General features: G+C 46.6%; 1 protein-coding gene across 1 annotated transcript; it reads right to left on the reverse strand.

Moving 5' to 3' along the window:
• Nucleotides 1–12,744: 12,744 nt before the first annotated feature.
• On the reverse strand, nucleotides 12,745–15,065 carry LOC120380013 (olfactory receptor 2G3-like). Its single transcript, XM_039497519.1, has 2 exons — nucleotides 14,989–15,065; nucleotides 12,745–13,719 (listed from the first exon to the last, which is right to left on the reverse strand). Exon 2 carries the CDS (start codon nucleotides 13,699–13,701, stop codon nucleotides 12,745–12,747), a length of 957 nt encoding a protein of 318 aa, XP_039353453.1. The 5' UTR covers nucleotides 13,702–13,719; nucleotides 14,989–15,065.
• Nucleotides 15,066–15,698: the final 633 nt, after the last annotated feature.

Consider the following 15,698-nt stretch of genomic DNA (forward strand, 5'->3'; position numbering starts at 1 on the left):
CATATTTTTAACCTTTTAATTTCCATTTTCTCCCAAATTTGATTTTTTTTTAAGTTGAAATTAGTCACAATTTGAAATTCTAAAATGGAAAAAAGAGGCTGACTTCACCTCAGTGTGCCTGAGCATTATATCTGATGAAGGCAGAAAGCATTCTTCCAACGACTGGACCCAGAGAGGTTCTGCAAATTAGCAGCTCCCATTATAGTCCATGACCTCAGTAGTATCTCAACCCTACAACAACTGAAATCAGTGTGTTCTTTGCTCACCATGGCAACAAAGTGGTCAAGGATAGGATCCTTCAAATGCAATATCAACCAAAATGGCATTGCCATGCCTTATATCATATTTGTATTCAACGTTTATGACACAAACAATACAGATGGGCACAAGATTGCTCTATTAGTTTGCTTAAAGTGACAAAGAAAATCTAGTGTATTTGAAAAAATCTACTCCATCTACTTTTATAGTGTGGGGGTGAAAATCACCTAGTTGTATACATGCAACAAAAAGGCATTTGCTTGTCACATTAATGGCAAGAAAGCAATGCAAGGGGATGATTATTCTGTCAGTTACACTGACCTTACATTGGAAGTAGATAGCTCGATTGATCGATCGATCGCATACTTTAAGATGACATATTGAACAAATTAGACTAATCTACAAAATTGTTAATTCACATGGATTGATTAGTAATTACTATTACTGATGACTATTTTTGGTAACAGAAATGCAATATTTTTTACCCCATTAAGTATATTGGCCTTATAGCTTCATATTATTAAGGAAAGGATTTTTAGGAGAACTGGAATGTTACATATTTTGTCACATGAACATAGAAGCAAAACATTCTATCTACCCACCTCTCCACTCTTAACACTGCCTCTACCTCTCCATTCACTCATTTGTCTATTCACTGCTTCATAGATTTTTTCCATTGTTCATATATTTATATATAGCAAGAGATATGACAGATAGAGAGAGAGAGAGAGAGAGAGAGAGAGAGATATGGACAAAGAAACAGCGATAAATATACCTGGTGGAAATGCCCAGTATTTCAGCTTTTCAGCTAGTAACCCATTCCCATAATACCATTAATGTATTTGGCCAAGCAATCTCCATGAAGTGCTTTGAAACACAGATGGGGACTCCGGTTCACTTAGAGCTATGTCTAGTCTTGTATTGGAGATATTTGTCACCTACCTTCCAAGTTTCCAAGAGGGTCAGCATCTCACTGGCTTCCTGAAGGCAGCTCTTGCATGTGGAGTATACATTCAGGTCCCGTTAATGACAGCTGGGTGAAAAACCCTTAAATAGATGTCTTTGAATATTCATTGGGGGAAAATGACAATTCAGGCAGTTCCAGTGATGAGCTATAGCACAGGAACACACCTAGGGGAGCAGGTTTCAACCAATTGCATCATATCTGCTGCTAATTTTTTGTACAAAGAACTGAGTGTTATATAGACCATTAGCTTTATACGTAGCGCGGGGAATCCATTGTGCTGAAGGGATATGGGGAAAGCATTTCCCATTCTGATACAGATAACTTGGTCTAAACTGAGAATTTCAAATCACAAAAAGCACTTAGGGTACGTCTACACTGCAAAGAAATAACCTGTGGCACTGAGTCTCAGAGCCCGGGTCAATTGACCTGGGCTCACGGGGCTTGGGTTAGGAGGCTAAAAATCTATGTTGCTATTTTTAGACCCACAGCTCTGACACTCAGGTCAGGTCTACAGTACAGAATTAGGTTGATGCAAGGTAGCATATGTTGACCTAACTATGGAAGTGTCTACACTTACATTTCAGTCCTGCCAATGTAAGTGCCCTACTACGCTAAGTTAATAACTCCACCTCCGCAAGGGGCATAGAGTCAAGGTCAATGTAGTTAGGTCGACGTAGAGTCAGCATAGACACCATCTTGCTTATGTCGACTGTTACTGGTTGTCAGAAGCCTTCCCACAATAGCCCATACTGACACTACAATCAATGCAACACTTCTGACAAGGATGTGCACTGCCAAAACCAGTAGCAAAGTGTAGACACGCAAAAGTGCTGTAATTACTGTGACAACTGTTTGTTGACGTAAGTTAGGTCGACTTAATTTTGTAGTGTACACGTGGCCCCAGTGTGATGTGTTTTTCTTTGCAGAGTAGACTAGATTCACGAAGGGACTTAGGCATTGTGATGCTCAGTGTCACCATACCTAACTTCTAGGCCCCTAGAAAAATCATTGAGGGCCAAAAAGCCTGATGTAGGTCTGTCATAAACAGATAGTTAAGGGTTAAGGTCTCTTTTACCTGTAAAGGGTTAACAAGCTCAGTAAACCTGAGGGACACTTGACCAGAGGACCAATCAAGGGACAAGACAATTTCAAATCTCTGTGGAGGGAAGTCTTTGTGTTCTTTGTTTTGGGGGCTGTTCTCTCTTTGGATCTAAGAGGGGCCAGACGTATATCCAGGTTCTCCAAGCTTCCTGAAGTATTCTCTTCTATTCAGTATAGTGAGTATTAGAAAGGCGGATTAGTTTTTTTGATTGATTTCTGTATTTGCAAATGTGTGTTTTGCTGGAGAAATATTTTATTTTTGGTTGCTGTATTTGTACTGATGCTAGCTCTCTGGTTTTTATAAGCTGTATACCCTGTAAACTCCCATCCGGATTTTACAGAGCTAAATTTTACCTTTTCTTTTTTTCTTTAATTAATAGCTTTTCTTTTTAAGAACCTGTTTGATTTTTTCCCTTGTTTGAAACCTCAGGGGATTAGTTTGACTCACCAGGGACAGGTGTGTGTGGGGGAGATTACTCCCTCTTTGTTTAGATTCAAGGTAATTTCTCCCAATGACTAGGGGAGGGGGAAGAAGGTGGGGGAATGGTTTATTTCCCTTTGTGTTAATATCCAAGGAGTTTGGATCTATGATCCCAGGGAAAGTTTTGGGGGAACAGAGAGTGTGCCAGACACTGAAACCTGGCTGGTGGCAGCAAGTACCAGATCTAACCTAGGATTTAAGCTTAGAAGGATCTATGCAGGTCCCCATCTTTTGGACGCTAAAGTTCAAAGTGGGAAATAAACCTATGACAAGGTCCCTGTATGGTGAATGGGGAATGTGATGCATCTCGGAATGGAATCCACAAAAGAGGTGAGGAAAGCTCTAAAGAGGGAGTGCAGAGAAAAGGACTCCCCTAAGAGTGATCAAGTGTAGACTGGGTCAGGCCAGCTCTCAGCCCAATCTTATAAGAGGCTGAATGGATCCAAATCCCTGAATGACCATATCCCATTGATTTCACTTAGTTAAATCTCCCCATTGGGCCACGTTCAGAGGTTTTCATTCAGTCAATGGCGAGGCAGAAGAGAAGGCTCTGGAAGTATAATTCCGAGCCAAAACTGGTTGTCCCGGGCTAAAGGTTCGGTCTTTTGCTCTGGGTGCCCATCTGATGACTTGATATTGCTGCTGATGTTGCACATTTTGTCAGGGTTCAGAAGGTTTCAGCAGATCAAAGCAAGTGCGCAGCTGTCGTCCCATCATTAGAAAGGCCGGGGATGCCTGGGTCGTAGCATGAGTTGTGTTTCTGTAGGAAAGTAAGAAGGTATCCAGACGCTTTTGAATGGAGTGTTGTCCCCTTGCTGATTTCAAAGCGTGTTTCATTGTCTGCACAAATCTTTCAGCTAATCCATTGGTGGATGGATGATATGCTGCTGACGTGATGTGGTGTATCCCATTTGCCTTCATAAAATTTTGAAACTCCTGAGAGATGAACTGTGCTCACAAGTTGTTCTGGCAGACCAAAACTACTAAAGAGTCCTCGTAGTTTTTGGATAGTACTCTCTGCAATAGTGGACTGCATTATAGAGACTTCTGGCCATTTAGAATGGGCATCTACTGCCACGAAGAACATTCTTCCTTCAAGGGGGCCAGCGAAGTCAATGTCAATATGTTGCCACGGGTTTTCAGGCTAGTCCCATGGGTGTAGGGGTGCCCACTGGGGTGCATTCCTCACACCCTGACATGACATACAAGCTTTTGCCTTCTCTACAATAGCACTGTCCAATCCAGGCCACCAAAAATAGCTTTGTGCAATTTCCTTCATGCGCACTATTCCACAGTGACCGGAATGGAGCTGTTCTAACATCTGTGATCTCAGTGGTGGTGGAATAATGACACGTCTCCCCCACAACAAACAACCAGATTGGACCAATAACTCCGTCCTCCTGGACATGTAGGTAACAAGGTTGGATGAGACCAGAGAGGTTTCTCGAGTTTTTCCATGCATCCCCAGGTTCATAACTTGGGACAATACTGGGTCAACGCGAGTTGCCTTCTTTATCTGAGTAGCAGTGATGGGTGTATTCTCTACCTGTTCAAAGTAGAAGATTTCCTTTTGGGCACTATCTTGATGTTTGACCAGGAAAGGCAACCTTGAGAGGCCATCTGCATTGCCGTGCAGTGTGGATTTCCAATATTTGATTTCATATGTGGGTTCTGAAAGTAACAATGCCCAACGTTGCGTACGACTAGCAGCTAATGGGGAAATGCCTGTGTATGGTCCAAAAATTGACATCAGAGGTCGATGGTCTGTGAGAAGAATAAACTTTTGCCCAAACAGGTACTGATGAAACTTCCGAATTCCAAAAACAATTCCTAATGGCTCACGTTCGATTTGGGCGTAGTTAGTTTCTGCTTTGCTTAGAGTGCGTGAAGCAAAAGCAATAGGTCTTTCTTCTCCCGAAGGCATAATGTGTGACATGACTGCTCCCACTCCATAAGGGGAGGCATCGCAGGCCAATTGTAGGGGTAAGGATGGATCAAAGTGCGTTAGAACTTCAGAATTTAGCAATGCATCCTTAGCTTTGTTAAATGCAACATCACAGGCTTCAGTCCACTTCCAGGCCTTGTTCTGCCCAAGGAGCTCATGAAGTGGTTTTAGCAGTGTGGCTAACTGTGAGATGAACTTTCCATAATAGTTCAGTAGTCCTAGAAACGAGCGCAGCTGGCTTACATTTCGAGGTGGGGGAACCTCCACAATAGCTTTAACTTTTGCAGGGGCCTTATGAAGACCTGCAGAATCAATGATGTGTCCCAAATATTCAACAGAGGGCTTGAAGAATTCACACTTGTCTTTGCGAACTCGTAGGCCATAGTCTTCCAGTCTTTGTAGCGTAGCCTCTAAATTCTTTAAGTGATCCTCTTCATTTCTTCCAGTGACCAGGATATCATCCAGATAGCACTGAACTCCTGACAAGCCACACAAGATCTGGTCCATAGCCCTCTGGAACAGGGCGGGAGCAGACATTATTCCGAAGGGTAGGCGACAGTATCGATAAAGCCCCTTATGAGTCACAATAGTCAACAGCTCTTGGCACTTTTCATCAACATGCATCTGTAAATATGCTTGACTCAGATCAATCTTACTGAACTTTTGTCCCCCAGCCAGGCCTGCGAAGAGGTCATCGATGTGGGGAAGCGGGTATTTTTCTTCACACAACACTGGGTTGACAGTGATTTTAAAATCACTGCAAATCCGGAGAGAGCCATCTTTCTTCACTATTGGAATGATAGGAGTGGCCCATGAGCTATGGGTAACTGGTATTAGGACTCCATTGGTGACCAGGCGCTCCAGGTCTGCTTCGACTTTTGGCCTGATGGCATTTGTCACAGTTCGGGCTTTCAGATATTTTGGTGGACTGTCAGATTTAATGTTCAATGTCACAGTGATTCCCTTCATATTTCCCAAATCATCTCCAAAAACAGCAGCATGTTTCCTTAGTATAGGGGTTAGACTGGTTTCTTCTTTAGTCATCCGGTGCACTTCTGCCCAGTTCAGTTGAATCTTCCCAAGTCATGACCTACCCATTAAGGCTGGGGTAGATACCTCTCACCACAAACAGTGGCAATTTAGCAGCCTGTCCATTGAGCTCCACCTTAACATCAATAGTGCCCAACATGGGCACAGCTTCTCCCGTATATGTCTTCAGAACAGTTTTTGTTGCCTTAAGCGGAAGATGCTGTAGCTTTTCTTTACGCGCAGTCTCGGAGACCAGCGAGACAGCTGCACCGGTGTCCAGTTCCATGCGTATAGGTTTGCCATCCAAAAACGGGGTTACCTAGTATTCATGTGAGCCCACTGCCAAAGACAAAACATGCAGTGGCACTTCCTCTTGCGATGAGTTGTCACCTTGATCATCCTGGGTCTGCACTAGGGTATGCAGGGTTCCTCTTTTTGTCAGCCACACCACAGGCCTCTTTTTCTTTTGTTTACAGGCACACTCAATGTGTCCCTTTTTGCCACAGTGTCGACACACCAGGTCCTTACACCAGCATTCTGATGTCTGGTGTCCCGGCTTACCACAGAGGTAACATTCTTGACTCTGCACAGTTTTGTGGGTCGGTTCTTGTGACACTTTTTGCACCCTAGGGGATGCACCGATGTATTGTGCCTCCCTTGTAGCCAGTTCCATGGAGACAGCAATATCAACAGACTTCTGTAATGTAAGCTGAGCCTTTGTCAGTAGGCGCTTCCGTATAGCTTCACTGTAGAGGCCACACACTAACCTGTCACACAGGGCATCATTTAACATCTCTTTAAATTCACAGTGTTCTGCTAGCTTTTTAAAAATTGCTACAAATTGTACAACTGTTTCATCTTCCTTTTGGTCTCTTTTGTGGAACCTATATCTTTCAGCAATTACCAGTGGTTTGGGGGAAAAATGGGACCCCAGGATTTCCACAATGTCACTGTAAGATTTCGTCTCAGGCTTAACAGGGTGTAGTAAGCTGCGTAGCAGGAAGTAGGTTTTAGCACCTACAACACTTAAGAATATTGGCACCTTCTTCGCTTCTGTAATGTTATTTGCAATAAAAAAAAGCTGAAAACGCTCAATATACACATGCCACTGCTCTATATTCCCATCAAAAGGTTCCAGTGGCCTGGTCAGAGTAGCCATGATTTTTAGTTTTACTTTTACAGTCAGTACAAACAAGCAGTATTTTTGTTTGTTTGTTCTTTACCTTGACTTCTACTTCCTTCTGTTACTGGAGCAGCACCGGAATCCCATCCATCGTTGCCATTTGTTATATCCTTGGGGGAGCCGGTTTAGGAAGAAATCACTTGAGGCCAGACAGCAGAAAGCTAACAAAACTACCATTTTATTTACAGACACAGAGCTCACTCAACCGGCCGAAGCTGGCCGGGCTATCCCCTAATAATCTAACTCAGTTGCCATAGGAACAAAAACCATGACAAGCAAATACACAACAGTAATAGAAATGCTTCATCGTGAATAGGAAGAGGGGGCAGATTAGACTGTAAACAATTTGAGACAGGGACTGGTTTTTTATTCTGTTTTTGTACAGCATCTACAGCAATGTGGGTCCATTAGGTTGAATGAGGTTGGTTTAACTACATTGGTCAGGGATGTAAAAAATCCACTCTGTGGAGCAGCATTATTAAACCAGCCTCAGTCCCCACGTAGACAGCACAAGATCAATGGAAGAATTCTTCAGTTGATGTAGTTGCCTTCACTCGGGGAGTTGGATTACCTAGGAGGATGGGAGAATACTTCCCAGCAGTGTAGTGGTTACTCTGAAGTGGTACAGCTACAGCAGCACAGCTCTGCCACTGTAGCATTTTAAGTGGAGACAAGCCCATAGACTATGTTCAGAGTTGGGTTTAAAAAAATGAATAAAATAAAATACCAAAAAAATCTGAATTTTTCTCCCCTTAATTTTGAAATGTCATTGAAATGTTGAAGTCTGAACATTTTCTACGAGTCCTTTCCTGCTGCTTTACTCATTGAAACGAATGGCAAAGCTGTTGGTGAATTTCACCTGTATCCAGAGAAACCTCACAAGGCCTATGCACCACTTTTGTCTCCTTTTGATGATTAAATCTAACATAAGTGTTATTTTGAGGATTTAACACTGATTGAACTGTTGAGTTGGCCAGCTGCAAAGAAGCAAATTTAATCCTCTGTAGATTCACTAGGAACAAGGCATGTCGGGAGGCAGCAGGGAGAAGGGATGATTGGGGGGAGATCCCGGAGAGGCAGAGAGGGCCAGGGATGATGGTGGGGGGAGCCTCGGGAGGCAGCAGGGGCCAGCAACACCAAAATACAAGTTCTCCAAGGGTGCCATTTTCCCTAAGGCCTGCTCAGCCACTGCCCCTCACTCACAAACAGTCCACAAACACCTACAACTCCCCAACAGACCACACTGTAAATTTTAAGCAAGCTAAAAGAAAAAACAAATAGGCAAACAAGCTCACCCATTCAACCCAAGAATTAGTGCTTGCTCCTTCTTCAGCAGGGGATCTCCCTCTCAAACTCCCTTGAAACAATTGGCTGAAAAATGCCAGAAAAATTATTGTTTTTCAGCGAAACACTTACAAGTAAACAAATAAAAATCTGTTGAAAACAAAAAATATTCTGGTTTCAGCTACACATTTTCAAATTTGGAATTTTGGGATGTCTGAGGAAAAACTGAAAACATTAATGGCAAATGGAATTGAATTGAAAACCCAAATTTGTCTGTTGAAAAAAATCTTGCATAGCTGTGGAAAAGTATTTCTTTCTGGTCATGTATTGAGAAGCCATGTGTGTGTGTATATGGGAGCGGGGATGGGGACTGGACTATGAAGCCCATCTATTCCCCACACAATTCAGGGAGCTCCTATCATTGAACGTGCCTATTGTTTCTTGCCTATTTCCCAGTGGCACAATCCTGTGCAGCAGAACATGCTTAAGAGCCTTGAACACCTGGAAGATGACAGCCCCTGCTGTAGACTTGCCAGCATCCAAACTAGTGGCCCCCTGACTAATAGCAATCCAAGGTTGCAAGCTTCCAGAGCATTCTCAGCACCCATTTCTCTGCTGTTAAACAGCGCTTATTTTAGTGTCTGAGCTCTGCAGAGCTGTGGCAGGCTGGACACACAACTACAGGAATGTGGCCTTCCACATCCAAAACTTCTGCAGCCACTGCTGGCCACTACAGCTTTGCATCTTGATGCCATCCCGATCCCACCAATCACTGCCGATTAAACAGGCCCAGAAGCCCATGTGAATGCCACCTGGAGATTTTGCATTCTCTGCCCCCATCATTCATTTCTCCTCCCCCTTTCATTCCTTATTTTTGCTGCTGTAGTAGCTGCTGAAGTTCCCCAGTACGAAAGAATCAGGCACCCTATCTGCAAAACAGATAAGAGAGCTCTGGGGAGCTGTTTGGCATCTGTGCTTCTGCCTGTAGTGTGGTGGAGATAGAAAACAGCATGATGAACTGTGGGTATTTTTTTTAAAAAAACTGAAAAAAAATGATTATGAGATGGAGCAGAGGGAATTGTGGGAACTTAACCCCAGCCTCCCACAATTCCCTGGGGAGAGCACTGACAGCCTACAATGCACTTCCAAAATATCCCACAAGGCAGTGTGCTGGATGGTGTCGTAGGACACCCTGGGATGCCAACCCACAGCTATGCAGTGTGTCTTTTGCCAGTGCAACCTCTCAGAGTGGAGAGGCAGCACCAACAGAGGCAGCCAAGTGTGCACGTGTTATAGTGACATTACACTGTCAACAGCTGTATGCTCATAAAAACCAGGGCTGGTTCTAGGCATCAGCAAAGCAAGCAGGTGCTTGGGGCAGCACATTTTCAGGGGCAGCAGGGATCCAGCATGGGAGCAGAGAACGAACAGTGGGACCTGAGAGCTGTAGTTCCTTGGTTATCTCCCTGCCTATAGAGCCAGCCCTGGAGCAGAGAAAGAACTACATTTCCCAGCATTCCCTTGGCAGCTATCAACAGGAAAGGGAGGGGGAGGGAGTGAGGGCTGCAGCTTGCTGTGAATGGAGAGCTCACTGCTAGAATGGGGTGGCACTGGGAACAGTAGGGATACCATATTGTAACATTCAAAACAGAGGACATTCCACGGGAGGGTAGCCCCACCCCCTATCCACTCCCTCTCACATCCCATACCCTGACTACCCCCCACAGAACCCCCAACCCATCCAACCCCGCCTGCTCCTTGTCCCCTGATCGCCCCTTCCTGGGACTCCTGCCCCTAACTGCCCCTGGGGACCCCACCCCCATCCAAGCCTCCCATCTCCTTGTCCCCAACTGCTCCCTCCTGAGACCCTCCCGACCCTAACTGACCCCCTAGGACCTCACCCCTATCTGTCCCCTGACTGCCCTGACTCCTATCCACACCCCTGCCCCCTGACAGACACCTGGGCTCCCATGCCTATCCAACCGCTGCCTGTCCCCTGACTGCCCCCCAATAACCCCTGACCCATGTAACCCCCACTGCTCCCCGCCGCAGACTGCCCCCTGAATTTCCGCCCCATCCAACCCCCCACTCCCTGTCCTCTGACTGCCCCACCCCCTCTCCACACCCCTGCCTCTGACAGCCCCCCCCAGAACCCTCAACCCATCCAACCCCCCTGCTCCCTGTCCCTTGACTGCCCCACCCCTCTCCCACACTCCCCCTGACAGGCCACCCCCTGAACCTCCGACTCATATGACCCCCTGCTCCATGTCCTTTGACTGCCCCCCGGGATCCCATGCCCCTTCTCCAACCCCCTGGCCCCCTTACCATGCCACTCAGACCATTTTGTGTGGTTCCCCGCAGAGCCAGATGCATCGCTGCGCTTCCCCGCGGAGCAGGCAGCCCCATGCCCCCAGAGTGCTGCGGGGGGTGGGGTGTGCTCTGGTTGCTGGAGGCCCTGATGCGAGTGGCTCAATCTGACTGGGCCACTGTCATAGGTTTATTCCCCACTTTGAACTTTAGCATTCACAAGATGGGGACCTACATAGGCTCTTCTAAACTAAAATCCTAGTTTAGATCTGGTAAAGCTGCCACCAACTAGAAATTCCAGTGTCTAGTACACTTCCTGTTCCCTCAAACTTTCCCTGGGGAACACAGATCCCAACTTCCTTGGATCTTAACACAAAGGGAAATAATCCATTCCCTCCACCTTCTTCCCCCTCCCCTTGTCCTTGGGAGAGATACCTTGATTCAAACCCCTTGAATCAAACAAAGAGGGATTCACTTTTCCCCCTCCCCTTCCCCTGAAAATCCAAACAAGGGAAGAAATCAAGCAAGTTCTAAAAAGAAAAGATTTTATTAAAGCAAGAAAAAATTACACTATCTCTGTATTACCAGGATGAAAAAATACAGGGTTTAACTTATAAACCTGGAGAGGCTTCCCCCCCCCCCTTTCTCAGAATAATCAAAGTAACAGCAAACAGAAATAAAGATATTTCTTCAGCAAACACACAATTGCAAATGTAGAAATCAATTATAAGACTAAACCGCCTTCTAATACTCACTATACTGAACAGAAGAAAATACTTCAGGAAACCTTGGAGAACTTGAAGAATATGTCTGGCATCTCTTAAACCCAAAGAGAGAACGGCAATCCAAACAAAGGACACAGACAAAGCCTTCCCTGCACAGAGATTTGAAATTATCTTGTCCCTTGATTGGTCCTCTGGTCAGGTGTTCCTCAGGTTACTGAGCTTGTTAACCCTTTACAGGTAAAAGAGACCTTAACCCTTACTATCTGTTTATGACAGCCACCCTGTCAGCCACGCCACACTCTGCATTGGGAGGGAAATCCCTGACCTTTTGAGAGTTTTACAAATTCCTCCCAGACGGCTATTTGAAACCCAAAAGCCCGAACATGTCTGTGAAAATACGGGCATATGGTAGGTAACCCTAGAAAAGGGAACAAGTATTCCCAAGGAGTAGAAGGTTTTGGCCAAGGTATCCCCTTCAGAAGACACCCCCAGACTGGATTAGGGATACTGGTGTGACCTCACCTGGCAGCCCCCAAAGAAGGAACTGGGGGGACTAAATGGACAGTGCCCCTCTCTATCTGAAGCCTAGCAAGGGAGGTATGTGGATCCCACTAGAAGTTGAAATGAAAAGTAAGGGAGGGGAGGCTCTACTAGAGGACCTGGGCAGCTTTTCGTACAGTACCAGGCACGTAGGAGGATTTCCACTTCTGAGCCATGGAAGCAGAAATTGACTTTTCCTTTCCAGATTTAGCTAATATTCAGAAAGGGAATCTAGCACTTGCCTTACAGATTTGAACACCCTCAAAATTCAGGCATGCTCAAGCTCAATTTGGACAGCTGTTACTTCATTCATCCCATATATACTGATCCACTGTAACTTGCTGTAGAAAAAGTAGGATAAAATTGAGCAAGAAATGCTTCCCAGTGGTTATTAGGACTGGAATTGCTATTTTCAACAGCCATTGCTTCTTTTTTTTTAAGTTTTATTTGTTTAAAAGGAAGACAGCAATATTGCATTGGCAAATTCCCTATAGAAACAAAGAGTGGAACAAAAGAATAATAAAGGCACCTCAACTTTTCCTCATATATGTAGGGCAGTCTAATAATATGAATCCAGATATCCTTCAATCACACAAGCTGAAAATAGTTCCACTTTACTGCAGTTCTGTAACCATATGGGAACCAATCCTGTTTGTGTTCTGTGCACATCCAAAATGCCTGCTGAATGACCCGCCCTGGGAGCGAGTTACCAGTGACCCAGGGCTGGGGTGGCAGGAGGGTGCAGTTATGGTGGGGAGCCCAGGGCTGAGGTGGGGGGGCAGCCAAAAATCTAGAGCCAGCCTTGATAAAAACCCTACTGGTAAAACTTCCTAGTGCAAATGTGTTCATAGGAATTTAGGTGTAACTCCACTGAAGTCAAAGCAGTGTTCAACCCAAATAACTGAGATCAGCATCAGGCCTCAGCTAAGCAGTGGTTGGTTGCTTGCAGTTTGGGGTTAAAGAATTTTGAAGTATCATTCTCCTCAGGGCTTTATGGATATCTTTGCTTCTCAGGCTGTAGATGATGGGGTTCAATGTTGGGGTCACCACAGAGTAAAACAGAGCCAGATATTTATCCCTTTCGGGGGCATAGCTGGATTTGGGTCGCAGATACATGGCGCTGGCGGAGCCATAGAATAGAGTGATCACTATGAGGTGGGAGGAGCAGGTGGAGAAAGCTTTGTGTCTCTGCTGGGCTGATGTGATCTTCAGGACAGTAGAGACGATTTTACTGTAGGACACAAGGATCAGCGTAGAAGGGATGAGTACTATTAAGACACAGGCTGCAGATACAGCGATTTCGTTCATGGACGTGTCTCCGCAGGCCAGGCTCAAGAGGGGAGTCACATCACAGAAAAAATGGTTGAGCCGGTTGTCCCCACAGAAGGGCAGGGTGACTATCAGTGAGGTCTGCACCAATGACAGCAGCAAACCACTGACCCATGAGCCAGTCACCAGCTGGACACACCATCGATTGTTCATTACAATGACATAGCGCAAGGGATGGCAGATGGCTGTGAAGCGGTCGTAAGCCATGGCAGCAAGGAGGAAGCATTCAGTTGGCCCCAGGGCCATAAGAAAATACAGCTGGGCAGCACAGCCAGTGAATGAGATGGTTCTGTCCTCTGAAAGCAGGTTCACCAGCATCTTGGGGATGGTGACTGAGGTGTAACAGAGGTCAACCAAAGACAGATTGGAGATGAAGTAGTACATGGGGCTGTGAAGGGCAGGACTGAGCCTAACTATTATGCCTATGAGGATATTCCCCATCAGAGATGTGATGTACATGATTGAAATTACCACAAAGAGGAAGCCCTGCAGCCTGGGTTGGTTGGAAATTGTCACAAAGACAAACTCGGTGGTTTGGTTTTTATCTGCCATGTGCACTGGATTCTCTGCCTGTGGAGATAACAAACAATGAGATATCAGTGGTGTGATCATGGGGCATGATTAGCTCAGACCCAAGGTCCATCTAACTCTGCATCCAGCCTTCAACAGTGGCTGGGACTGAACACTTCAGATGAAAGTGTAATAAACTCCAGAGTGGAAGATTACAAAATATTCTGCTCAAAGGAGAAGTTTCTTCCTAACTCGCCCACGAGTTAGAATTTATATTATGCCCGGAGGCCAGGGCCAGCTCCAGGCACCAGCATTCCAAGCAGGTGCTTGGGGCAGCAATCTGCAAGGGGTGCAATCCGTGTGTTTTTGCCCCCAAGCAGTGCACGGAATTGCTGCCATGGACGGCAGGGGCAGTCCATGTGCCATTAGGGTGGCACGCATGTTTCCGCAGCGGTGGCAATTCGGCGGCAGCTTCTATGTTCAGCTGTCCATGGCTGCGCAGCTTCTGTCTTCCGGCTGAAGACAGGAGCTGCCGCCAAATTGCCGCCGCCACGGAAACGTGCTTGCTGCCCTAACGGCACACGGACTGCCCCCGCCATCCATGGTGGCAATTTGGTGCGCTGCTTGGGGTGGTGAAAACAGTAGAGCCAGCCCTGCTAGAGGCATGGGGATTTATGGGCTCTATCCAATCACAAATATCACAAATGAAGTGAATGGTGAGACACTGGGTATGTCCTTATTGCCACTCTATATCTATCTCTTGTAAATATGGGTATTATCATTGTGCATCCCCATTTCGAAGAGATTTTTGAATTCCTACTGAATTCTTTATCACATGGATATCAAGCTTATTAGCTGAATGATTTATTAGTTATTGATTTAATTTTCATGTTTTAGAACAGTAATACACTGTATCAAGCAGCTGCATGGGCCACCAAATAATTTACAGATTACAATCATAGCAACACAGCTCTATATGTGGAAGAAAAAGAAGGAGGAGGAAGAGGAAGAGAAGGAGAAAAATTCACACTTTTTTTCCTGTCACATGTTGTGGAAGAGGTGAAACCCAAAGAAAGGTCTAGGTTCATTCACCTACACTTTGACTAAGTAATTAGGTGCTCCGATGATAACTCAAAGAAGAGCTCTTCAGTGTTCTAGGCACTTTTGATATATGTTAAAAATAAAACCCATGGAAATATCAATTTACTCTAGAGCTTGTCATCACCAACCTCATTTAAACTAATGATGCAGAGGAATAAAGAATTGACATTGCTCCACATATACAATCCCGACAGCAAACTCCCCCCATTCACTTCCATCATCACTCACTCTGATATCTTGGGGAAATGGACTGGGTTTGCCATGGGCTCTAAAGATCAGACCAAGTGCTCAATCCTGCATAGGGCTGAAAATCCAGAACCTGACCACCAAAGAACATTCAAGCTTTTAAGTACATGAATAGCCTCATTGAGTTCAGGACTGAGTCCCAAGTGTGGGTTGTGACTTCCAAAGTCAAGGGCATCTCAAGAGCAGGGCCGGCTCTAGGCACCAGCGGGCCAAGCACCCGCTTGGGGCGGCATCCTGGGGAGGGGGGGATGGCCCCCCCCTGTGGACCTCCGCATGCCTGCAGGGGCGGGCCCGGCAGGGGGGGGGGGGGGGGGCAATTGCCCCCCTGCCCCCCCCCCAAGAGAAAAGCTGAGGCTCCCGCCCCCCCTCCTTCTCTCCCTCTCGGTGCATCCGAGTCCCCCCGCCGAGCCGAGCCCCGCCCCCCGCCCCCCCGGGGGGGGCGGGGGGAGGGGCGGCAGCTGCTCGGCTCTCCGGCCCCCCCCGCCCCTCCCGCCCCCGCCCCTCTGGGCGGCTCCCCCCCCTCTCTCCAGACGCGGGGAGAAGGGGGGAGGGAGCCGCCGGGGGGGGGGGCCCGGGGGGGCCGGGGGGGAAGGAAGGGGCGCCGGGGTGGGGGTGGGGGGGGGGGGGGGGGGGGGGGGGGGCCGGCCGGGGGGGGGGCCGGGGGGGGCCGGGGCCGGGGGGCGGGGGGGGGG

Source organism: Mauremys reevesii, linkage group 13 (assembly GCF_016161935.1).
Source record: "Mauremys reevesii isolate NIE-2019 linkage group 13, ASM1616193v1, whole genome shotgun sequence".
NCBI lineage: Eukaryota > Metazoa > Chordata > Testudines > Geoemydidae > Mauremys > Mauremys reevesii.